The 27,275-nt window shown below is 37.2% G+C and overlaps 3 protein-coding genes across 3 annotated transcripts; all 3 read right to left on the bottom strand.

The window, feature by feature from the left end:
• Positions 1–1,121: 1,121 nt before the first annotated feature.
• LOC112455670 (pro-resilin-like) lies at positions 1,122–7,811 on the bottom strand. The gene is made up of 4 exons (XM_025017733.1): positions 7,704–7,811; positions 4,427–4,603; positions 1,840–2,131; positions 1,122–1,325 (listed from the first exon to the last, which is right to left on the bottom strand). Exons 1-4 carry the CDS (start codon positions 7,722–7,724, stop codon positions 1,165–1,167), a joined length of 651 nt encoding a protein of 216 aa, XP_024873501.1. The 5' UTR covers positions 7,725–7,811; the 3' UTR covers positions 1,122–1,164.
• A 5,717-nt stretch (positions 7,812–13,528) lies between these two features.
• Positions 13,529–16,148, bottom strand: LOC112455664 (cell division cycle protein 20 homolog). Its single transcript, XM_025017723.1, has 6 exons — positions 15,827–16,148; positions 15,422–15,674; positions 15,040–15,331; positions 14,659–14,959; positions 14,077–14,393; positions 13,529–13,935 (listed from the first exon to the last, which is right to left on the bottom strand). Exons 1-6 carry the CDS (start codon positions 15,844–15,846, stop codon positions 13,607–13,609), a joined length of 1,512 nt encoding a protein of 503 aa, XP_024873491.1. The 5' UTR covers positions 15,847–16,148; the 3' UTR covers positions 13,529–13,606.
• Positions 16,149–17,588: 1,440 nt separating this feature from the next.
• Positions 17,589–26,592, bottom strand: LOC112455657 (the record flags this gene model as incomplete). The annotated part of the gene is made up of 3 exons (XM_025017706.1): positions 17,589–19,426; positions 19,989–21,486; positions 26,518–26,592. Coding segments are annotated over 3 exons (3,195 nt in total), but the record flags the coding sequence as incomplete, so codon positions are not given.
• Positions 26,593–27,275: the final 683 nt, after the last annotated feature.

Below are 27,275 nucleotides of genomic sequence, written 5' to 3'. Positions count from 1 at the left end.
TACGATGTTTATGTTACACACATGTATTATTTGCAGCAATGATGAAATAGCTGCAGGGATAGCTTAAAGATTAGATACGTTATTGCGATTAATATGAATACCAAATTAATGTTCCAAACCTTTACTTAAAGTAATCTCATATGCAGATTAAATGAACTGATTTTGCGAAATTATCTTATATTTCTACTATGTTATTAACATGATATGATCATATAGAATAATGGCACAGATACTTTTATAATTTGTAATGTGTATTTGCGATTTAATGAAATTTGCAGTATGCAATTTAGATGTTACACATTGGAGAAAGTTTATCTCCATGGACGTGCAAACTTCCTGATGACATAATACAAAACAGCAGCATCTCTTGACGACGTACTTACCGAGTATTCCAGGCGCTGAACTTGACATAATAAGAAAAAAGCCACAGCTTATACTTTTTTTTCTTTCGCAAATAATTACCCGTTATATACTACGAAGCACTTTTTAACCAAAGGAATTATAAACCATAGTTGGAATTCAAGATAATTTTGTTAACATATAAATTTGGTAAATAATAAAAACATCGTTATTTTATATCCTTGGAGAGTATATTTTCTTAAATGCAGCTAAAGAATATTGTATGAACTTCTTGTAAACGGCACAATTCGCTTGAGAGAGAAATGCAGCTAACATATAAGCCTCGAGAGTAACTGTGAATCACGGGAAAGAGTTTTATCTCATCTCTTCTATATGAGAAACATAAGACGAATATGGGGCGCTCGTCTCTATTTTCTCCGAGATTACCTACGAGATGCGAAATAAACACAGGGTGAATGCAGTAGGGTTGAATAATCAAGATGCTCCCGCATCAACTGTATAATTATAACGGAAGTGTGATGCCTGTCACACATTAGTTGATGTCGCAATATTTTGATCACGTATATGTGCTTGCCGCCATGACTTTTCACGTAAGAGAATGACGAAATTGTCAAAGATATGTGCGATTGGTAATAATAACAGAAAGCCCGAATATAAAACGCAATTCTTCTTCACTGTGTTAAGCTAAGGTTCGATGGTGTTAAACAAATAAGAAATTTTTATGAAAAAATGTCTTTATTGGAAAAAAGACTGCGCTCACAAGCGGGGGATCGGTATATCCTATATAATACTTTCTTATATGTTTTAATGGAAAGCAGGACCGTATGTGGGTGACGGTGCTCCCGGGTAATTTCTCCCACCAAAATTGTTATAACTGCTGTCTAGGGAGTTAGCGCCAAACTGGTAGTTGTTGGCGTTGTTGTAGTGTCCACCGCCCTGTGGGTAGTTGTAACCGCCCTGATTACCTGTTGATATAAAACATCGAGAGATAATGTAACAATGTGTACGAGGTAGCTCTAACAATAATAAACATTATTCAGAATGTTTGAAAAAACGAGATATTAACATATTCAAATAATTTTGTTTCGGTATATTTCCACGTGCAATATCTCGTAAAGAAAATCGCTTTTCGATAATCCTCTCTTAATATTTTTATTCGTAGATTGACGGAAAAAAATATAAATAAAATTAAAATTATTATTATTATTATTATTTTGAATTAAAATTAGTTCATGCGAAAAGAAATGCATTCTATACAAAAGTGCAAGCAAGTCGTCTGAATTGCCAAAATTATAAATCCCTTTTATTGTTAATAAAATTAATTTTTCGATTTATATTGACTAGATATTTTTTCATACAGTTTGGTGAATATTATTTGTCGTCTAAAAGTACTTTTTAAATATCCTGTAGATCACGTATGATGTAGCATGCTTGAAGGAGTTACGAGCTAAAATGTTAAACGTTCTGTTCTACACGCACCTCCGGTAAATCCGCCTCCGCCGCCGATTTGATTTCCCTGGTAGCCGAAACCTTGACCAGCGTTATATCCGGTGCTGTACTGGTCCGGATAAGTCGCGGTACCCTCGTACCTAACATCGGCGTGAAAACCGGTCCTCCAGTCGGCGGTGTAAGTGACAATCTGCGTCCTACCGTCCGGAAGCTGCACTCTGTACTCCCCGCGAACGGTCTCGCCGTCGCTCGTCTCTTGCCTACCGAAATCATTTCCGGTAGCCTGATCCTTCACGGAATAGCCGAACTCGTAGGCCTTGGGCTGAAGCAAAATACAAATAATCGCGGATCCCTTTTCTTTCTCTTATCTCTTCGTAGAAGATGGTAGAGAAAACATAGAGAGAGACAGAGAGAGTGAGAGTGAGAGGTAGGGGAAGAATAAAGAACCGCAAGATGTAAAAGTCATAAATGAGATAAATGAGAAAAGGTGATAAGTGAAAAAATAACACGAATGGATGCACATTATTAATGCGGCAATGACGCAACCACCCTAGTCGGGACGACAAGCTTTCCTTCCTTCGTCCCGGCAAAGTAGAGCGGACGACGATGCTGAAGAGAAGCTGCCGCGCCACGCCGCGCCGCGCGATTTAATCTGGCTCATGGCACACACAACCATCACCGCGCTACTATCACCAGCAGCGGGGCTCGCTCGCCGACGGGCAGATCCGCGCGAGATGCGAGAACGCGCATCTCTCGCGAGCGCGCTCAGATCCCTGGGACGATTAGCTAACCAGCAATAACGATTTACCGTGAATTATGCCCGCGGTCGCGGTTCACCCTATTAATATTGTTACATCATTCCCGGTTTGCGCCACACTCTCGCTCTCGGACTCGAATTTGTAGCATCGCGAGACACTTGAACGCGATGCGTCGATCCTCGATTAACGTAATCGCGTTCAAACAAAATGTGCGAGTATGGGTAGCAAGCTAATAGAAGAACGCGTATAGGCGTCTTTCGACCATAGATTTTTAACCCAATTGATTGCGAGATATATTGTGCAAAGCAATGTTTTGCTTTTACGAGGAAGAGAGAGAGGTATACGATAATTCTTTCTTCTAAGATATTTCATATATGTGAAATGAAAAATTGAAAGAATTTGTAAAAATAAAAGTTTTAATTTTTAACCATTAAGACATTTTAAAACAAGGGAATTCTTAACTATATGCAAGCTGATATATATTGTTGGCTGGTAATATTGAATATTGCACGTGTCACGATTATCATTTTTATATCAATTTTAAATTAATTGATTTAATTTATAAGTATTTCAATCACCAAACAATCCTCTCTTTCGGTGATGATTACTAATAAACGTCTCGCTGTGAGAAATGGTGTAGTGTCAATTTGAGATAAGTGCAGGGTATAGATATCTTATGATGATATCAGCCGCAAATCATGAGAGATTATAAAAGATAAAAGAGACATCTCGATCATGATATAACGTTAAGTATCTCTCAGGATCCATCGTCCTACTCATCGTCTATAAAAAATCGTGAGGTCATTCAGAAAATAGAGTTAGTTCAAGCGCAGAGCGCACTCCCTCGGACGAGGTTTACGTAATGAGGTCAGGCCATTCTTTATTCAAAGAGTTCAATGTTATTTTCAAGACATGACCGAATCTAGATCTGAAATGTTCAACTTTGACCGCGGGAGTGCCACGCGTTTTCGCAAGAGCTGTCAGAATAATTGACGATACGTATTGTACATACATTAGGAGCAAGGACCCAGATTTAGAAAGCAACAGTGAATTCTCCGAACAAAAGAGCCTCTGTCTTGATGACGTAATAGGCTTTTTCCCTTAATGTTTCGGATTATGCAATTCTCAAAATCATCGGCGAAATATCGAGACCTATCATGAGTCATCTTGAACTCGCAAATCGAAATAGCAAAAAGTCGTCGACGATTATAAAAAGTATAGTAAAAATGTTTCTCTCGTCACGCTAATTGATACTAATTATTTTGCATTATTTTATAAACGATTTTTCAATAAAAGAATGCATCGCTTAATTACTTAACAAGCGTCTGGTTTAATTATGCTCACACAATTTGCTGCCTGATTTCGCAAAACGTGTTGCACCAGCTATTGAAGTAATCATCGAATGAAGATCAAAGATGATAGGCCGAGATTCGATCCCACGTTGTGTCAGATCGTATTGCATAAATTTTTAATCGAGCAATTACAATATCTCGTCCCTGTAAAAGTTCTATAAACTAGTTCTACTTTTTTTTTTACATTTCACTAGTACGTTTATATTGCATTGTTGCCAAATAATTGAACTTTGCAGCATTACTCATTTCATTTAAAATCACTTCAAGAGAATCGCTTAATAATTACAACTATTTCATATCGGATGTTTAAAAGAAGAAATTGTTAATAAGCACAGGGTTATAATTATTGTAATGAAAATATTAATTCTTATTTCGAGAGAAGAAGCTAGCAAGTGTGTAAAAAAACAACAAAGTTATGATGGAAACATATTGAGACATAGGATACATTGTCTTCGTGTGTGCAATTTCATTGGAGTTTGCTTAGACACATATATGTATTACAAATACCTCATTATCTGTATAATCTTGATTATCGTGCCCACCATAATGGCCCCCAAATCCGTTCCCACCACCTTGTGCCCCATGATGACCTCCACCTGCGTAATTTCCGGGGACGCCGTACTGATTGCTGAGGGGTGGTTCGCAGAGCACGATGCCGATGCTCGCCATTAGGGCGAACAGCACCTGTGTATAAAAATAATTATTAGATTAATAAAGGCGCATAAACATAAATGATGTGAATATAAAATATATTTTATAAGTATTTAATTTTACTAATGAGAGATAAATATTTGAATCTGTTCGAGGAGAATAATTCTATTTATTAAATGTCCAATTCTGCCTAGAGTGATAAATATTAAAAACAAAAATCAACATCGGTTATTTCTGTTTAACATCATATATATCGGCACAAAGTATTAGTTAGGACTGTCATTTATGTATCAAGTTTCTTTGCGTATTATAAAAGTAATAAGTTTCCAAAAAACAAAACTTTTTGAAAATCTCAAAATTTACAGGTTTCTATATATTGATTTTTTTATTAGATTGTTTATAGCGTTTATTGTTTTTGAATATTAAGTAATGTAAATGATCTGAATTAAAGTAATCGTGGGAACGAAAGAAATTTATCTTCGCAATGCATGCAGGTGCAGGCATCTACACGTAGATATTAACACGTATAATGTTCTCACATGCTATGTTAAACATAGAGCGAGGTAATACGCGGGTTCGAACAAAAAAGGGGGTTCGAACAAAAAAGGGGGTTTAAACAGGACTGTCAGCGGAACGCTAATTAGTTCCTAAAATATTTCCGATGACTTCCCAGGGATGCTTTCCATACGTCAGATGAGAACGTCAGATGATCAACAACGCGCACTCGTTGCGTAGGCGGGAAATTAGACTCATGTGCCTCTATCTTTTCTTCTCTCGTTTCTGCCGTATCGTGAGAAGGTGCACGATATTACATCACCGGCACTTTAAAAACTGACGCAAGACTAAACATAACGGTAAAGGAATCAGCGAGCTCTTAGGCACGTAATCCGTGACTTTTCCGCGGGAAAATGTCTTTCATACGCATGATTTTTCAGATAATTAAGTAGCTGCTGTAGTACACTAATGTCTGAGTATAAATGAAGATAAAATCTCGCGTGGGCATAAATTAGTTTCGTCGAATGTTGCAACGGTTGATTAAGCCGACACTTATAAAGGAGCGGCAATTATTCCGTTTATGCATTGTATTATATGTATTTTTTAATAATATGTTTTATATATATATATTTTTTTTAATTTAAAATAATCGCTTAATGATTATAAATATTTTATATTGCATATTTTAAGAAATTGTTAACAAGCATAGCGTTAATTATTGTGAAGAAAATTACAAAAAATATATATATTTTGTATACATAATATACATATAATCAATTAAATGTAATATACGGAATTTGATATATCCACGAGATGTAAAAATCTTTATAGTAGTTAAAATTCTACAAACCAACACCTTCCAAAAAAATTTATTAATAAAAACCTGAATCAACGGTTTTTATCCTATATCAATCAAATAACTAAATATCTCTGTTTTAGTAAATATACTAATGTATAATGATTGTGTGCATTAGCATAATTATAACGTATTAATCACAATGCATCTCAATGTACTTTATGTATATGCAACGTATGTGTACGAGTATGCAAATTAAAGTATTGTCCTAATAATACCAGTGTGTTAGTGAGTATATCACTATACTAATATTTGTTGAGAAGTATAATATATGAAAGATATCAATCTGCATTTTTCTCTTCAAGATATTCTCGTCTTAACGCTTCTTTATTTTTCGTATTATCAATCTAGTTGTTGTTTTACATAAATTGTTTTTGTATGTATCAATTTGTATCGATTTTTGTACTAAATTGCAGACATAGATATAATAAATGAAGAAAATACTTTTAAACTTATTTTGTTTTGTTTTGTTCAATCTTTAATAAAATATATATTTTACACCATTATTATAATTTTTCTTAAAAGTTAATGTTAAATTTCTGAACATTTTCAAAGCTTTAAATTAATGTCATGTGTATATTGTGTATATCATTTTTCCATAATTCAATATTTTATAAATTTACACACCTCTCACTCTTTCTCAACTACACTTTTCCCAACTACACATACATACAAAATATTAATATTTGAAATCATATATATAATCATTAATATTAATGCCACTTTCAATTTTTAATGTGAAACAAAGGAAAAGCAATAAAAGAGAAGCAAAGCAAAGAAATACAATAAAATGCAATGTACATACGCGATGCTAAACGCACTAAACGCTAAAGATATCAGATACATATCTCTAGAAAAATGTGCGTTTGACAATTGGTATTATATAGTCGATGTAAAAAGAAATCCTTTACAGCGTTACTTTAATAAACTCTACGCTGTAAAACAACTTTTCAAGTCTTATTTTATAAACTTAGAATTCTTTCAACATTAAGTAAAGAGGAGTATACTCAGAGGACGAAATGTATACTCTAAGTATTATATACAATTTACTCAATAAATAGTAATAACAGACAATAGGTGAGAAATTAATTATATAAGTTTTCAAAAGAATTCAGTTTGTATTGTTACAATTACATCCTTTCTTAATCTTTGTAGTACCTAATTTCTCACGCAATTAGTAATAAGACATTCACCTTGCTTGACTTTCCTACGCAGTACATATCCTTTCTTCTCTCTTTTAATTTTCAATTTAGACTTTAATCTTAATTAACAATTAATTTTATATAAATTAGAAACTTACATCACTTAAGTACATAGTTCTAGTATTAAAAGTTTTATGAAACAAGCTCAGATATAAGAACCCATGAATGCCAACCTAATCAACCGCATGCGTTTACCCAATACCAGATACCAACAATTAATACTGATATAATTTCGCTGGTCAATTTCATTATTTAAATACCAAAATACATGCAACAATGATTTTTATAGTTACCCGCGAATAAATAAAATACGATATCCGACACAAATTCCTTTTCACGCGTACTTACGAAATTGAACTCAGCGAAATTATATTGATATTAATCCTTGCCAGAGACTCACGGCGGATCGTCATCTCTCGCTTGGCGATCACACTTAGGACGCGGGGGAACCCCCGGAAGCACACCCGCGACCACACGGCGGAGTCAAAAGTTTCCCCGACAGAAAGATAAAGAGCTCAACTGATAGCCGATCGATTTTATCGTATCACGAGTCTGCACCTTTCTCGCGCGACGCATTTACCTGACGCACTATCAAATCCATGCTCGGGGAACGACGGAGCTCGCGGGGGTGGGTGGTGGTGGTGCGGGATACGACGCTTCGAATACCGTGCGAAGTTGAAGAAGAGCACACTGGACTGAATGCTGAAATATGGTGACGTTTCGGCGCGCATACCGGTGCTTATATAGAGAGCCCTCTTTCTCTCTCTCCCTTTCTCGTCTCTCCGCTTCCACGGAGAAGATCCGTTTCCTGTCGCCGCGGCCGCCGCCGCCGCCACCGTCGGGGGAGGCAAGCCGACGAGGGATTCGTTCGAGCGGCAGCGATAGGCAGAGTATAAGAGACGGCGGCCGCATCTACTCCAGTTCACATAGGGAGGCCGCCGTGTGGAAAGCCCGCGCTTTATTTCCCATTGTTCTCTCGGCCGCCTCGCGCGCGATTTCGGGCCCCAGGAGAGCGAGCCTAGACGAACGGGGAGCAGAGCGAATTCGAGTCGAATCGCGTCTACGCCGCGCGCGGAGAAAGCTGATTGCTTCATCGCGTGGGACAGCCCGCGGCGCGGCGCGGCGCGGCGCGCCGCTGCTCGCCTTCTTCGAGCGGACTAATTAGGCAATTGAGTCTTAATTAAGTGGCAGGACCAACGGACGCGAACGCGCGAGTCCACGAGTGGGTCCACGGGAACGAGCTCGTTAGCTACCTAGAGACGCACAGGATCCCTGAAAAGGACGCGACGTTGAAAGGGGGGGGGGGGGGTTACACAGAAGGCACTCAGAGAAGAATGTTGAGCTGTACATATAGTTGTATCAATTATCATTAATATTATAAAGACGGTCTAAAATTGATATTAATTGAGAACTGATGCAATCGAATGTATGAATGCAAATCTTAAATTAATGAGATTAATTAAAAGATATATCTTCATGGATCGTTTAGTCTAATATTTCAAATTTGAGAGATCTGCAATTTTCTACAATTCATAATTCAGAAATGGTCTTTGTTTCTTTCAAGTATAAGAACTCGTAATTAATTTTTAATTATTAACTCGAATAGCTATCGAGTTGTCAGATAAAAGTGACTTATTTTAAATACATCTATACTAATATATAAAATCCTTACGGGTGGTGTATGTTTGAACGTTAATAACTTGAAAATTATTGGACCGAAATTTTACTACAAGTATATGAAATAGGGGTAGAATGTTCTGGAATGTGCTATAGAGTGTGTATTTTTTCGTTACCGATTTTCTGGAAACCGATTTTTTTAATTCTTTATTTTTTAAATATTAAAACAATTAAAGAAATCGGTTTCCAGAAAATAGATAACGAAAAATAAAGATAGAAATAGAGGCAAAGGAAGAGGGAGAGAGAAAGAGAGGGGGGAGAGGGAGAGGGAAAGAGAGAGAGAGAGAAAGAGAAAGAGAGAGAGAGAGAGAGACTATTTGCGTGTCTTAATACACATGTCCTCCGGGGCGAAGCCCGGGTAACCAGCTAGTTATTTAATAAAATTGTGCAATTAAAATTAATAATTTTCCAGTCGTGCGTGCGTGCTGTTTACTAAATTATATGGAAATAGTTAATTTAATAGCTACTGTAGCGGAGTTAAACTGTCAAATTTAAACTGATTTGAGTGATCGCGAAGATTTTAATCCGCGAACAATCGTAGATACACGCGCGTAGATTCAAGCAGCGCGTATATGTAAACGCCCCTGAATCAGAATTACGACGAAGAGGCAGGCACAGCAGGCGCGAGTAACATCGCTCCCGTTTAGAGGATTGCGCAATCGGGGGCTTAATTATGCGGGATCCTCACACAGCGTGCCCGCTCGCCTCCGTAAATCCTGCCTTTCGATCCTCTTTGTACGCGTCGTCACCGCGCGCGCGCACGAGGAAGGGCACACGCTCATCTGGAGCATTACTAACGACGCTCTCTCTCACCTTTCATGCTTCTATTTCTTTTGTGAATACGCACGCGGATCCGCGCGTGTCCTTGAAAGATCTCCGCAATGTACGCAAGCGAGACCGGAGGGGTGTCATCATCCTCGTAATATTAATATGCCTGCACCGGCGTGCACCGACAACCGTAACGATATGCTAATGCCGCAATGTAGCTCGTTACGTCAAGCAGTTAGAACCGCGTAAGACCCAAACGGCGGACTAATCCTTTCGCTTACTGCGGATCCAATTATGGACATTACTTTATCTTCTCACGTAACATTAACAGAAATATATAAGAAAGATGCATATATATAGGATGCACGGTAGCTGAGTTCGACAAGGAAGAAGCCCGAAGAAAGGAATAACTATGGCATTTCTTTCTTATGTATGATATTTCTTGTGTTCAATAGAATTATGACTTTAGAAATGTTCTACATGTCGCAATCGTAAGAAATTCGAAGCTGAAGTTGTAAAGAAAGGCTATTTTAATGTGATTTATCTTGCTACCATATGTTACATATGACGTGCTAAAAAGATTTACTTCGTTCAGGATTAAATAGATTAATGGAACCGTCAATTTTCGAAAGAATTTAATGTGTGAAAATTAAAATTAATAAGATTTGTGTCAAATATTGAATTTATTATTAATCTTAATTTCTATGAAAACAAATTTTATGAGAAATTGAAAGTTTTAACGGTATATTTAATTTTGAATAGAATAAAATGTTTAGCATACAGGTATAGCATAATAAGTTGAAGTAACTCTTTTGTGCAATATTAATTTCAAGTCAAACTTTCGAGATTATAATTTGTAGAGTATTTAAAAAATCATAATTAATATATGCAGTTACTAAAAAACCTATTAAAATGTGACTAATGTTTTTCTTTGGTTTGAAAAAAGTTATCTTTTGTTTAACTGTATGATAAGTTTATTTGGTGACCACGCTGATATTTATCAAAAACTGAATTTCTTCTTCGACCAAAATTCCTTAACCGCACTGTAATTCTTTCGCTATATTCGACTACTTGCAATGTTTTGAGATCATATCTAAAATTAAGATTTTGTTAACATAAAACTTACTCAAAATTAATTGAATGATAATATGAAGACTCAAAATATATCATTTAAGGGACGGATGTTGATTTTGCTCTTCTCTGATTGTCTGAACTGGTTTGGAATTTTTGATGTGTCCATTTTTGTTGCAATATCTGAATGGAATTGTATGTTAGTATAGAGAGTATAAACCACCGTTCGCGTTTAATGAAGGATGACAGAAATATTGCGACGAGACTACCCAGACGACGTCATTCTTTACATGCGATACAGTCTCAGTAGAAGTTTATTTCTTTTTAATGACACACACCGCTCGTCTCGACAGTTCCGTTCGCGAATTATCCCACAATTTTGTCAACGAGTTGACGTTTCCGGAATCGTGCTTAAGTCGGCTCTGTAAACGCACTTACCGTTAGTAGAAGCGATATCACAAAAAAGTATATTATTTTGCATTGTGTGAGATACACATTTGGAATCTTCAAACGAATGAAGAACACAAAGAAATTTACGAGTAAATTTGACTAATTAAAATGCTCATCGAACTTTCGCTTTTAAAATTTCATGAAAAAATAACGAAATTAATACATGCAAATTAATACTAAAAAATATTATTTTAATTATAAATTATAATTGTAAACATTCTACATTATTATTAAATACGTAATGTATTACATTATTAATTTTTATACATTATTATTATTATATGTGATAGATCATTATTATTACTGTAACACAGGACTACGTATACCGTGCGTGCAACACGACAATCATCTTCAACGACTGTCGGGAGCTGACAGAGGGGTACCTGTGCAGGCACTTAAACTCAAGTGAGACTTTCCTAAGTGATGCGTTTCACGCGTTGCTTGCTTTCTACGGTAAAGCCGCAAAGCCACCGGCATAGGAATGCCGCGCGGTGATACAATCTGATTTAAATTTGACGCTATTTGCTCTTCTTACCTATGATTACCTAACGGCGGATAATTCCGTTTCGCAATGCAGCGCCGGCGGTCACGCAATCTCTCCCTCATCATCAGCGTCCTCACCATCGGCTAGATCGCTGCATGGAATCCCACCACTGTGCGCATAACGACGAGCTCGAATGATGATTGCCGGTTCATGCCGGATGACTTGCGAAAAGGCGCGGATGAGTAGCTTCGCCCGTCATTAGAATCGAGGGAGTGCCCTGTGAAAATCGCTCGATGATTCCCCCGAAATCAAAACCCCTAGAAATTAGATTTTTATTTCTGGCACAAACTTTTATACATGATTGATTACAATGATTGTTTATTTGTAAACTCATATATACGGGTGGAATAATAATTCTTCAATAATGCTAGAAATGTATTTTAGATATCAAATGACAGCGAGAGAACGAGAGAAAGAGAGGAGAAGAGTTATTCTCACTAAATTATTTAATTAATAACAAGTTTGACATTTTCAAAATTTTCTCGTTGATTTTTATTTTATTTTATTCGACATACCATTTAGAGAACAAATACTTCGAGCATTCCGATTACGTTGTGATGATAGTATACCATCTCGGTATACCATCAGCAACGCAGATTATTCAGTAGCCCGGTAATGACGATATGATATTTACATTTTATAAAGAGATATTTCCATGGAAAATGATATCGGAATGAGTATCAAATGTGCGGTTTCCATACATTCGACGTATGTATGCGGAAAATTGATTTGTGTTAATTTTGACGTTCCATTCGCGAGCCTATTTATACGACGTAGAAATACCTGGTTGTATCTTCATACAAGCGTGAAACATTTCACACGACTTGTTAACGTTTAACGTGTAGATTATTAAAACGTCACGCTACGTTAATTACTATTTGTCAGACTTTTTAACGAGTCAAACTGCAAGCTGTAATTTGCGAGTATTACGGAAAATCGCGCCATGGCTCGCTGAGCGATACGCAACGATGCTCTCGGAGATATACAGAGTGTGTTACCAAATTTTATTGCAGATAGAAAATGTAGTTTAGCTAGGTGAATGTGAAACATAATGAAATTGGGTAATGTGAGAAGGAAGACATAAACTCAACTTCGTTGTTATTCGCACCGCAAATATTACGCTTGTTCGGCTTGCAAAGTATCTCTTTAAATTTAAATAGATACAGATACAGATACATCACGTACATTTTTAATTTAACATTTTCTTGATATTATGTCAATTATAAAAAATAATCAATATTAGAACAAATCATCCTTACCAAATATCAAGATAACAATGCTATAGCTTTATTTTGTTATTCTTAACACGATACAAGTTTGTAAAAATATTTCGTAAGATAAATTTTATTCATTTTTTTATCCATAATTATCTATGTCGATAATTCAGTTCTCTGAGCCTCATAATATGCCTCGTTATGTATGCTATCTACTGCGGGCATAATATCCATTAATGATAACATAAGATTTGTAAATTTGCATGCAGATGAAGTTTGGAGCGTTTATTTAAAAAAATTAAAAATTGGTTTAATTAAAATAAATGATAAAAAAATATATTTATATAAAAAACTATAAAATTATAACATAAAAACCAATTTAAAAGTAATAAACAAATAACAAAACATAAAAAAGAGCAGAATAAAAAGAATAAAAGCCAGAATAAAAAGGACAAAAACGCGCATTCCTGATGTGATTTGTAATAAAATATACAAGTGTAAAAACAATCTAAGATTTTTGACTGTAAGAATAAAATAGTTTGTTAATAGTCGAGGTCTCTAAAAGATTTTTTATACATTTATATCAAATTTAAATGTCTATAAATGAGTTTTATTATCTTGTCAGAAAATATTTTAAAATTCTTGAAAACAATAGTAGATAAATAGAGAATATTAAAAAAAATTTGGATACATTTTTATAAAGTGCTTTTAAAACCAGGATTGAAATAACTGCTAAGCAACATGCGCTACGTGTCTATTTTATCGAATCGATTGTTTAAGTATAGACGCGACTGATTTTACGTCGTTACAGTCTTTCTTTTTCTGCGGGTTCATTTGGAAACACTTCCAGAGCCTGATCCTTTCATCGGCACCGGCACTAAGCACCGTAGTTCCGTCCGGCGACATGGCTAAATGCAATACACGACTGGTGTGTCTGGTAAGTTCCGCGAGCTTCGTCATCATTGGGTATTTCCAGATTGTCAGCTGATTTTGTGCATATCCGTGTCCAGAAACGATCTCTTTGTAGTTTGTAGACCACAACAAAGCGCAGACCTGAGACTTGGTGTCTATCGTATTCAAACAGCTACCTGTTATAAACCAAAAAGTCGAATAACTTGTTACAATCTTTATTTCATTCTCACTACTAATTGTTATATTCATTTCTTATTACTACGTTAAATTTAGTATGCTTTATTACAATTTACAAATCGCCAAATTCGGTAACTTGCCTACGTTGCAATTCCAAAACCTAATGGTACGATCGGCGGTACCGCCACCGCTCGCGAGGACATTATTTTGCCAAGGGCACCAAGCGAGCGCTTTTACGGCAGCTTGATGATGATTGAACGAATAAATAGGTTGTGTCTGAGAGTGCCTTTGTCCGGTGATCGACGACCAGATTTGTAGCATGTCGTCGTTGCCGCCACTCGCCAGATACTGCCCATCGGGCGACCACTTCAAGCCGCACACTTCTCGAGCGTGTGCGTTTATAGTCGCGATCAAATGATCCCGTTCCCTGATGTCGTGATGCACTATTTTACCAGACCTTTGAAACAATTACAATAATTTAACTTTAATTCTAATCTTAAATCTATCTCACGCTTTTATTTTCGGTTTTAATATCGGTTATAGTTTATTTACATTTTAATGATTGGAGTTTCCTAAAATTTTCAATGAATGTACTTAATTTTGAATTATTATTACATTCATTAATTTAATAAATAGCTCTACAAAATTATTTTTTATAAAGATTAATTAATTTCTTTTAGAAGTTATGGACAACCAGAAAAATTTGCTATCCCGCGTACTACCTGCAACCGCTTGATAGTATATGGGAATTCCAGGAGAGAGAACCGACTCTGGCTACATGTCCGTTCATGACGCGCATTATCTTCATCGAATTGCAATCCCACAATTCTGTATTTCCTTTTGTGGTACCCACTGCCAAATATGGTCTTTCTTCCTGAATCCACGCGACGGAACACACGTAATCGTTCGCCTCCAATTCAAATAGGTGCTCTGTAGTATCAGTTCCGGCGTTCCATAAGTAAACGTTAGCGTCTAACGCCACGGCCAGGATATTATTGTTCGACCAATCCACCAAGTTTAGATCTGTAAATATCATATATTTCTACTCATACATTCTTCCGCGTCTTTCAGAGAGGAGAAACGCAAGAGAGCAGGTCGCTTACAATAATTATTGATAATTTCAGGCGCGTCCAATGTTTTGTATGGGGACTGCGGTATGTATCTCGTGGAACCTCTGACGCTAGCCGGCGTCTTAGTTTGACTGTACAGGACCTTGAGGGGATTCTGATATCCCTTCGACGGCGCTGGTGCTTTAATCTGATAAGACAAAACCCTCGTATTGTTTATGTCGCGACCGTGAAGATTCTCTCCTATGAGACGCTGCATCTCCCGTTTCATAGGGCACGTTCTGTCGGCTCGGTCTTTATCTTGTTCGGCATTCTGTTGCTGAAGAATCTGAAGTAGAAAAAGAGCAATGTATAAATATAGTGTGAAATTATAACATACTGAGATAATTTCAAACTTTGTTACGAAAATGATACTCACTTTGAAGTGACTTAATTCAAAATTAGTTGTGGCTCTCGACGGGATGAATCTGTCACCTGTGAGAGGCAATTGAAATTTCGTTTTTTTCAGCAACGTATAAACATGAGGCATCTTATTTGGCGATTTCTTGGTGCATTTGGAGGGAGTTTTCTTAGTTTTGCAGTCGCTCCTCTTTATCGGGGTCTTCCCCGATGTACTGCTGGCGAAAGAGCAGCCCGTAACTTTCTTCGACGAGTTCAAGCTGATATTCACGCTGAAATGGTGGAAGGCAATTCGTGTTAGGCAAAGCCGATGTATCTGCACGCGAATTTGATGAATTCGCTCGACGTTTAAGAGTCATGTAAATTGAGTTATCAATTTAATTAGATTACCGATAAAATCCCCGACGAAATTCAAGACAGTTACCTCAAATTCGACGCCTCCATGCATTTCGTTTGTCATTGCGGGACCGCGCCTTTGATCGCGTCGTCCATGCGGGTCAGATTATCAAGCTCCTTCATGAATCTCAAGTGTGACATGACGGGTGAATAGCGCGTGTTCTCGGGGCGCACGACCGGCCGCTGGAAAAACTCTGAAATACGCGGTCCGAGAATGAGAATCGACGGACGAACGTCGAGCGCGTCGGCGAGAGATAGTCAACGCGGCCGAGAAATAACCGGCTGAAAGTGCAGAAACACAAATTCTATCGACCCAGCTGTCGATGCCTAGGATACGTGGGATACGCGTCGATCAGCGTGCCAATACTGCCACGCCAATGCCGCGTGAATTCCTCACGAGGCGAGTGCGTGGTTTAAATGGACGCGACGCTTGGCGACGTTACAAGGAGATATTTAAAAAGAACGTTAACTTTTAAACCGCCACCGATCGTTCTTGTTTTGCCCGCGCAAGTGTCGCCGCGCGCTTCCGGTTGAATTTGAAATTCTGATGTGGTGGCTAGGCGACTGAATAGTCTCTATCAATAAAATCGACAATGGTTTCGCAGTCACGGCATCACTCATTAAAATACAGCAAACAAGGAAAATGACACGACTTAACATTGTTACACAAAATATCTCGCGTAGTCTTTCAATCACATCTTAAAACCAAATAATCTATATGCCTATAGTGTAGCATTCCTCCTCTGCTCATTTCAAGATCATGGCGTTTATCATAATCGCATCACGTAAAAGAGTCACGGTGCGATCTCACTTCATAAAATATTGTACATAAAATTGTTTTTATATTTTATTATTTCTGATAAAATTTATAATTGCAAATGTTTTATGATTGTTAAAGAAGTGAAAAAGGCGTGACTGTGTGAAAGGCAAAAGAGGAGTTTTAGAATCAATTTAGATAGCATAAAGCTGGCAATGATATATTTAATATACGTTAAGCAAGTTACATTAAGCAATCTGTAGTATAGCTTATGTGCTTATGCACGACTATAGCCATTCGCGATTGATGTAATCTTTTTTTCCCGAGGGATTGTAATATGTAATATATGTCTTATTTTGATTTACACTTATCATATCCAGAGAGTAGAGGAAGAGGGAGATTGCGTTTTTTTTTATAAGTATTAATTTTCTTTACAATTTTTAAGATAAAAATTCAATATAATATTCAATATATATGTAGAAGTTTGTAAAAGTAAAATTAATACATAGTAAAAAATGTAATAACAATAGAATGAGAATGTATGAAATAAACAATGCTGTAAGAAATAATGTATAAAAATAGAAAATATATTGTACAAAACTTACACATGCATCCATTCCATTGCCATAACTATATCGTATTACATTATACAGTATTAATAACAGTAATAAATCGTTTTCTATTTGTAGTTAACAATATTACCACACAAAAATTTTCTTATATGTTATAATACTTGCAAATCGCTTTTTATTTCTTTCCAACAATAAAAAAATAATTTTAGATACTTATATATGGTAATACGATATAAAATACAAGATATAACGTTTTATTATAAACTATAATAAAGATATAACGCGTATATAATGTAAATTGCAAAACCGTTTAAAGTCACTATTAAAATCGAAATAAATTAGAAAACGCAGTAAATAATTGAAAAAAATAATTTTTAATAATAAATATATATTTATAAAAAGTATTTATAAAAACTAAAATTTGTGTTACAAATAAATCTTCATTGATATGAAGGCAGTATTGTAAGTTGGCTTTTTTCTATCCATACATTAATATCTATTTTTCAATAGATCAGTCGCATGTATCATTTTGAAATATTCAAATAGCGCAAGAGTGCAAGAACCGTATAAAATGTGCTGCGAGAAACGTTTGAAAGATTGAAAAGTCTCTTAGACATTTTTTATGGCGCACTTTAGACGCTTGTTTAACGTTACTATTGCTAGCATAGGCTGTTACATTAATTCTCTACTTTACTGGCGGTATTTTCGTCGTACTGAATGGACGGTACCATAGGCGGCTTGAAGCCGTACTCCATTTTTGATTGCCTGAAACTTCCGTGATGGTGCTGCGTTTCCGGCTGCCTGGACTTCCTCAGAGCTAACGATTGAGAGCTCGTGGAGAATTGCGGCGACTTTATTTGCGAGAACACCTTGCTCTGCGAGGTTTTGCGCGGCGGCGCAGGACCCACGTACTCATCCTTGACCGCCTGCTTATCCTTCTCCACTAGATTGTACAGGAACTGCCGTCCGAAGGACGGTACCGCGTACGACGTCGCGGACGAGTGCGGTCGCAGGATCACGTGACTGCCAAACTTCTTCGGCAGTATCACCAGTTTGATGTTGGAGAAGTGTGCCGTGGGAACGAAATTCTTGCCGACGTCGATATTGTAGTCGTACGCCGACGGTTTGCCGTAGGGAATGCTGTAAAACTGCGACACGTTTTGTAACGGCTGCGACCCGAACGTCAGGCCGCCGGCAGCACCGTGGAGATTCGCGTTCTCGCCGGCAAAGACCGCTTCCTGCGGCTTCGGGTAATATTTCGTAAATCTGGTCTCGATCGGGCCGCTGCCGTCGGTCGGCCTGTCCGCGTTCGCGCGGTACGGTCGAGAGGGCCGCGAGGAAGTCATCGGTTTCTCCGTGGCTTTTTCTATCGGCACCGTTGCGTGCGCCGGCTGCTGGTCGATTGGTGCCGCCGAGTATGCCGGGTAGCTGGCCGCTGGCAGTCTCACGTGCACCGGGTACGAAGGAGGAGGCAGCGGCTGCACTACTAATCGCTGAACCGTATATGGCACCCTTTTCTCGACCACCCGTTCGATGTGGAGCGGATAGATATGTGGCCTTTCCACCACACGGTTGAGCGGCACCTGCACGTGCACGGGATACGACTGCGGCAAAGGTACCGGTACCGGTACCGGTACCGGCACTTGCATCTGTACCTTCTTCTCGACCAGTCGCTCCACCGGAATCTTCTTCTCGATCTCGATCGGATGCGGCGCGTGAACGGTCTTCTCGATGATCTTCTCGATCGGATAAGGCCGCGGGATCGGCACCAGGAAACCACCGTTCGCGGGTGATCCTTCGGGAATTATCCTGAGAAGAAGATGCGGGACCTCCGGTCGCCTTATCTCCGGCGATCGAAATGAGTGCTGATGATCGTACGGTTGATTTGATTGCGGCTGCTGCAATTGCGAGTACTGATACGTACTCGGTACGTACGATTTTACGAGCTCGCTCGCTGTTTCTTGCCTAGTGGCCGTTCCAACGGGTTTTACGCGTGGCGGTATGCCGTTATCGTTGCCGTTAAAATTATGTCGTATATTAGATTGATCGTATAACGTGTCATCAAATTGATTTGGGCCGAACAGAACGGGACCGACAGACTGCATGCTGTTGTATTTGAACGTTGGCTGCAACTCGAGGGATGTTTGCTCGTGAGTACTCGATGAATATTCGGCGCCCACGGCCGAAGCCGTCGGTTTGCCAACGTCATTTTCGAGGGCATTGTATTCGTACTGGTTAAGCTTCTGCGGGAACGTGGACGCGTGCGCCTTAACGACGCTCTTTTCGCCCTGGTCATTACCTGGAACGGAAGTCGTATATTAACGCATTGTCTACCGCATTCCACCACGTATGGGTGAAAACGGGCAATTTCTAGTGGCGCTGATGCGTGATTTGATAATGCGAGTATTATGACGCGCATATGGCGAGATTAGTCCGTCGTTGTACGTTAGTGTGTAAGCTTGCGTCATATAGACTTTTTTCCGCGTTAAAAAAATTTGGTGAAAGTTTAATGTCGAGTCATCTCGAAATTATTATTAGGGCAATTCTCTTTTATCTCAGCTTTCATATGGGATTTTGAGCGGAATAGTGATAGTTCCGTATAAAAATGAAATATATAATTAATAAATAAAAATAAAATACAGACGTATTATTTTTACGTTAATATATTCCTATTACATTTTTCATAATTTTAATCTTAAAATGGCTTTTTATAATTGAAATTCAAGTGATTAAATGATAATTGAAGTTCAGATATACGAGTTTTCTAATATTCATTGATAATTGTTTTTTTGATTAAAATTAAACTAAAATAAAATTCAATAAATAAACGTTGAGACAATCGATCGATAAGCTTATATTACCTTGATAACTATCGTAAGTCGATCGCACTTCTGATTGCTCGATCTGATCGTACGGCTGCTCCGATCTCTGCGAACTCCCAATATTGTTCGTTTCGATGACACCGAGGTTCGTAGTCTGTTGAATGTATTCCGGGGGATAATGAATCTCGTGCACCGGCGCGGTATGGTAGATCTCGACGGACTTTTGAATCTCGACGGAGTCGTTGGGAACTTTTTGTATGTCAACTTCAGCACGCTTCTCGACCTCGTCGCGTTCAAAACTCTCGTCCTGGTAATCGATAAACGATTGGTTCCCATTGTCCCTGACAAAATCCTCATCCACAGTTGCTAGACGTTGTAAATCTTGTTGGGGATCATCTTGGGGATATTCCTCGATGTTCATCATGGCAGATTGTTCATTGTTATTTGTTAAATCTGCTTGGTTGGCGTTCACCAATGTGATCCCGACTTGCAGAGGGTTCAGCATGGCCGAGGACGTTATGCTGGCGGAAGCCGCCGTTTTGAAGCCTTCGGCGTTGGTCTCCGACATAATCTCGGCGTTCTCGACTTGTCTATAGGTTTCGGATGCATCGTCCATATAATCAGCAATCATCTCCCGTGTTTCTCTATCAGGTAAGTCGGCCACGACGATCGGGCCTGAAAATCTCGCTTGAAACGAAGGAATGATCTCCACGGTCGTCGACGTTCTTACAACGGTTTCCGATTTTTTTGCAGACTCCATAGATTTCTCTATGGTTTTTTCGTCCGCGGTATCATTACGCGCTCGAGATAATCTCGCTAGTGGCGTTGGAAGAATTTCAGGCACGACGTCGTTCTCGAGGATTGAAGCGATATTGCTCGACGGCGAGCTTTCCGTTGTGATTTTGCTGAAAACTTCATCAGAATTCTCCGCGGACGTTTTAGAATTCAACTTAATGTCGTCAGAAAACGAATCATCTGCCAAATTACTTTCCTCCTTTACTGCGAGCACAAATGGTTTCTGAGTAGCCGACGCGTATGGCCTTTTACGGGTGTCTTCATTTTCGAGAGGCGATACAGTGTTGATGTAAGGCTTCGAAAAACTCGCGTGCTCGTCGTCCTTTTGGCCCTCGCTGATCCGAATGACAGTCCTGACAATTGTTCCGTCACGCGGCTGATCCTGGACTTTTTCTCCGAAATTGCCGGCATTTTCGACAAGGAGCGCATCCTCGGTGTACCCCGACTCGTGACTTGGATCACTTGGATACTCTCCAAATGGATACTTGTCGGTTGACTCTAAACGGATACTTGTCTCGGAGAGCGGCGTCGCATAAATCGATCCTGACGAGGAGGAATCGGTCGTGGAAACATCATTCGATCCTCTCTCCTCGCTGGCGTGAACTGCTGATCTACTTAATCCGGTATTCGCGAAATCGTCAGAATGATCTTCGGTGCCTGTCTGCTCAGAACTCGTAGCTTCTACGTCCGTTACGTATGGCTGCACTATCTGCTTCCCCGGCAAATCCGTGTAATCGACAGCCTGAAAAATAAATCAGTTATAATAATTGTCTAGAAAATTCACAATCACTCGGAATAATTTTGCGATGAAAATTATGTTGGAAAATTGAAAGTTACATATATTATTTCTCACGAAATGCTATATAGAAGTAAAAATTTAATAGAACTGTCATATATATAATAAACATATTATATAATGCAAATCGGTTTTGTTAATTAAGAAAAATATTTATTTCAATTACCGCAACTTAATATACATTATATTATTACTAATTTGCATTAGCATAGTATTATTGACTACTTATTGATACATAAATATTAAATTGAATGAATTCGCGTACACTTAATTATACTGATAATTTATCCAAAGTGAATTTTATATATTTTACAGCATGTTGTGTAAAAGAACTAAAAGTTCCGAAAAAGTTGAAAAATAAAACATTAACAATGAAATATTATTTACTGTATTTTGTAATACATATATACTTTTATTTCTTAACTTTTATGTAGGTAATGATTTATAGAAATGAAATCATCAGACTCATCTGATATTAATGCAACCATGATTATCGTTTTCCACTCATCTTCATGAGAATGTTAACATAAATTAGGTTTGCGGGAAAATTTATATTACCGGCTATGTAACTCATTGCACAATATTAGGAAGCTTTCTTCTTTTCTTCATTTTCTCAAGCAGCCTTAATTATTTCGAACGCTCGTTAACTTTCCTCATTCTATCACGTTGAAATCATTCATTTATTTTGTTTTTAAACTTTTTCTGCGGTATCTGACCTGACATCGATGTTGTTGACCGGAGGAGGATACGAGATACTCGATCGTATCTAAGCGCCACGGATCTCCAAACGAAGCAAATCGCGGTGACCCAGAAGATTTTGCAAAAAGAAGGCGTAAAAAGCGCGAGGTATAGCGCACTCACGGATAAAAATCGACGACAAACGTGCTTCGACTATTCCAAGCAACGATATCGACATACTTTTTTTGCGAGATAAAAAACTAATATAGTAGCTGATATATTATACGCATGTTACATGTATATACCGCGCAAAAGTGTGATCGAAAGAACAACACTTTCAAAAAAGTTTGTAGCTAATCTTTTGATCATTTATCACGATTCGAGCGGCCAACTTTCTCGAAAACCATGACTGTTAATTATTGTCTCTTAAAGGACTAAATGGACATGGAAATCGATAAATTTGTAAAGAATAGTAAAATAAACCGTCAAAGAGTAAGTTTCACTAAGCAGATATTTATCGTTGCGAGAGATAATTAGATAATTAACCAGTTTTCGAAAACAGTTTGAGAGAAAAGCTCTGGCTATATGGAACGGACACACCCATTAAAAAGAATCTGCGGCACCCCGTAGTTTCCCATCGTAATCCCGCGCGGCGATCTTTCCGCATCGCGCGGGAGATCGGCCGGCGCGGCGCGGCGCGGCGCGCGGTGGCTGAAAATAACGCGTCTGATGGCGGTCGCCCGGCGCGAGAGAAAGGTGCAGTTACGGTACCAACGCCGATCTCCCTTTCTCCCGTGGCGTTCGAGCGAGAAGAAAGGAGAAACGAGAAAGAGATGCGCCGCATTCCTGTATCGCGCGCGCAAAAGAAAAACCAGTGAGAGTCGAGTAAATCCCGATGGTCCAGCGAGAACGAAGCGGAGCCGATACGTCCTCAATCCAACGACGGTGGACCCTTTACTTTCTCCTTATTTGCCGAAACCACATATTTTGCTTTCTTTCACAAAACACGTGTTTCTGGTATTTCTAATTGAACGCGGTTCATAGCGTAATGAAGAAGAGAAGTAAATTCGATTAGATTGAGGTTTGAAGCTATATCTCTTTGTAGAATGGATAATAATCTCGTTACGAATTTACTTCGTTCTTTTATTTATTAATATAAATATATTAAATAATATATTTAGGTATTATTGAATATAAAATTCTTTTATATTTCATTTTTCAATTGTAATTTTTATATTTCTCAACGCTTCAAATTTCGTGTAATTAATTCAAACGATTTTACAATTACCAGTTAAATGTGAATCAAGATTTGCTTAAATTTAATTGACGAAATTTAGTTGCTTAATTGTTAAATTCTTAAAACTTAATGTGGCAAAATTCTTTAACTTTTAATAAATAAATTACTTTTTATTAGAAATATGAACTATTTTTTATACAAATATAGTTATTCGATTTTGTATAATATACATATATTATACCATGTACTTTTTCTGGAAGAAATATTATTATATATAATAGTATGATATTCAGAGAATATATTATACTTTTGAGATTTGTTTGCCTTTTATGGCATTCAAATATTTTTCATATTTTGTTTTGCCAATGACCCAGTTTGAACAGTATTCTTAGTGAACTAGAAGCGTCAGGAACTTTTTGCGTGTGTTACGGATCTGCGATGCTGCATGGATGCATACATATTACGAATAAATCAAGACATAATTGACTATGGTTCGGCTTATCCGACACGGATATGGAGAGAAGTGGTGCATTAAAATAATAATAACGAACAACACACACATACACACACACAGAGAGAGAGAAGCTTTTGTGGGGCAAATGTGTTAATAAAGTAACCATAACTTCGAGGCAACTCGTCGAGGTACCAATAGTCTGATGCATCAAGAACGAGTGGCCTTATCTTTCCAGTTTGGTACATGATTTATATATACAAACACATCGAAAACAACTTTCTCCATATATTATTTCCCTGTCATAAGAAAATAAATAATCATCAAGTTATATCTGCATATTTTATTAATCAAATCAAAATAATAGAGAATGACTCATCTTAACGCAAATGCATATCCTTTTCTCAATCTTCTTTCTTTTTTTTTGTTACCCAAGAATGTCGCTAAATGAATCGAAAGAGTAAAATTGAAAAGACTCGCACGATGCAACATTAATCTAACCGATTTTTTTCACGACTTTAAAATAGTCGATCGTAGATATAATTTTCTCAGCTTTCCGACCGGAAAATTTCAGTCGCGCAGCTATCAATCGTACACTTGACAAACGTCGATCGATTCGTTTCCCTACGTTGCATGACATTGTGTAACATACGATGGTGCGCGATGGTGCATTTCGTTGGACGGTAATCACCGGCGCAGCGAACGAATTTACGTCCGCGTGTGGCCACTTTCACTGGCGAGTTTCCTTTTAACGCGAAAAAAAATACACGCTCTTCGTGCCCGTCGGGCGCATTCTCCGCCCGTTGTCGCATTTTACCTTGTCCCTGACAACGTTCCGCCAGTGCGCGCCTCTTAATTCAGCCACGGTATTTGTACAATAGCAATTGCATGAATTTGACCCGGAATGCGCTCGAAACAACTACGATTAAATCACCCGCTGACGCGACTCATGACTGCCCGACGCGAAATTTTCACCGTTTATCCTTAAACGGTTTGAAGCGTGTTTTTATTTCGCGTGAGAGTATAAAGAAATCTGGAGATTTCAATTTTATTACAGGAAAACGCGTTCACTTTCAATGAGCAAACTGTTAAATTAAAAAATTAATATTTATCTCATAAGCACTCAAAATAAAAAATGTATGTGCTAATTATTTTTCACATATACATACACGCACACACAATGGATCGTTCTTAATTGAAGAAAATGAATAGAAATAGAAAGGGAAAGAGAGAAGTTTCTGTTTTGCATGCAAAAATAATTGTCAATTTTATGATGCTTTTATAAAGTTTGAAACTCTCATTCTTTATATTATTTTATTTTTATATTAATTTTGAAACAATGTGATTATTTTTTCTTCAGCTTATTTTATACGTGGTATTCCTGACAATACGATTAACATTTATGAATCTCTTCTTCAAAATGACAATGATATTACATCCGTAACAAACTTCTTGGATAATTTTATATTCTATACTAGAAATTTCTTGGCAGGCAAAGCAAAGTACATTCTGACACGAAAATTTCCAAAGTATGCAAATAAAGATGTACGCGAAAGTATTCGACTTTCCTGATCACTATTTTCTCTGGAATAATTAAATTTCAAAATTCTAATCATTGGCGTAAACTCATCTAATTTTATAAATTAATTAAATAACTTTTGTATTTATATATATTACTTGTTATTTATATAAAATACTTAATTTTGGGTTAATTTATATTTTATATACCTATTATTCGCGAATTAGAAATATCTCGTTTTATCGATAAATTTTATCGTTATACACAGCGATGTGAATGGTGTGAAGAAAAATTAATTGTTCGCGTTTTTCAATGGAACGGCTGGCGCTTCGCGAAAGACATTTTAGAAAAGGTGGGAACCGCAGGCAATGAACTATTTCGTGTGTGGCACAAACCACGTTGCAAGTGAAAATGTTTTCTTTCTCTCTCTCTATTTCTCGAGACCACGACATTCACTCAGTCCACGCTAGCTCCCAGCTGTAATTCATCTCGGCTCGTCGCGCCTATACGTAAAGTAGCACTTGAATGACGCGCTGCAAGTAGATCGAGGTTAAAGATTTCTATGCCCCAAGGTTAAGGATGTTTGTAAGTACTCTATTCGCCTAAACTCTAGGGCTCATCCTTACGGCCCCCCTACGGCTGTAGCTGTCGGAATTAACAGAAGAAACTCTGTTGACGAGACACGCGCTTCAATCATCTTCGAACTTTCTCTACCATGTATTGGAACCATCGATCTAGATTTAATTACGAGTGTTTTCGATCGTACAGTGTTTTTGACCATCCACAAAATCACTTTCTCGGTTTCATATTAAAACGTTCCAAATTCCGATTAGAAATAAATTAAGATAGAAAGAATTTGCATCTGTGCACAATATTTTTCTCGTATTTTTTTAAGGCTTGTATGACTTTTGGATTATTCATTTTTTTTGCTCAAAACTGTTTAAAGTAACTAAAGATAAAGAGCAATTGTAACTTTTGATATAGATATATAATTTATTATAAGTAAATAACAAAGCGGTATATTTTAATAACTTTCCCAGAAAAATTCACTGCTAGTGATTTACATAATATAATACTATTTGCCGAGTTTACCTTTTCATTATTCGAATTTGCGGTGTTATGTTCCGAAGATGCAGTTACGAATGCCGCCCATGTTATAAGAGCAACCTGTAAGGAGAATAATTATAATACATTCCGTGCGTCAAAAAAATGGCACAGTTATCTAGATTTTAATATAAAAGTATAGATAACCGTAAATTTATAAAATGCAGTTTGTCGTAAAAATACAGTATAATACAATTTAATTTTTGGAAAAAATTTTCATCTTACAGTTTTTTGTATTTATATCTGTGTATAATAATAGATAAATAAAATAATAAGATTTTGAGACGATTAAACTACATTTTTATTACATAATAAGTTTCATAAAATAAAATTTTTTCCCTATGTTTCTTTTAATAAAAGTAAGATGTATCATCATAATTATTCATTGACTTTAAAGATTACAGTTAACATAAATTAGTCTAAGGTATTAATCTAACGTAAATAAATATATGTGTAGAAAGTCATGTAATATATAATCAATTAAGATAGTTTTAAATTGCTCTGTCAGCACTTACTCTTAATTAACTTATAATTAATATAATAAAGTTAAAGTATGGAAATTAGATTTTATATATTATATTTTTAAATTTAATTTTGTAAACGAGAAAGACTCTATTTTTAGATTCGACAACGTTTTGCAATGTCGTGACAATTCGACCATTGGTTTTGGTCAGATTAATCGTCAAAACTTTTTCGACCATGAGTCAATTTAAAAACCACTAAAACCCATGGTCGAAAAAGTCTTG

Source organism: Temnothorax curvispinosus, unplaced genomic scaffold (assembly GCF_003070985.1).
Source record: "Temnothorax curvispinosus isolate PA1 unplaced genomic scaffold, ASM307098v1 QBEX01006316.1, whole genome shotgun sequence".
Lineage (NCBI taxonomy): Eukaryota > Metazoa > Arthropoda > Insecta > Hymenoptera > Formicidae > Temnothorax > Temnothorax curvispinosus.
The sequence above is the reverse complement of the archived record's forward strand: the minus strand, read 5'-3'. Positions and strand labels throughout refer to the sequence as shown.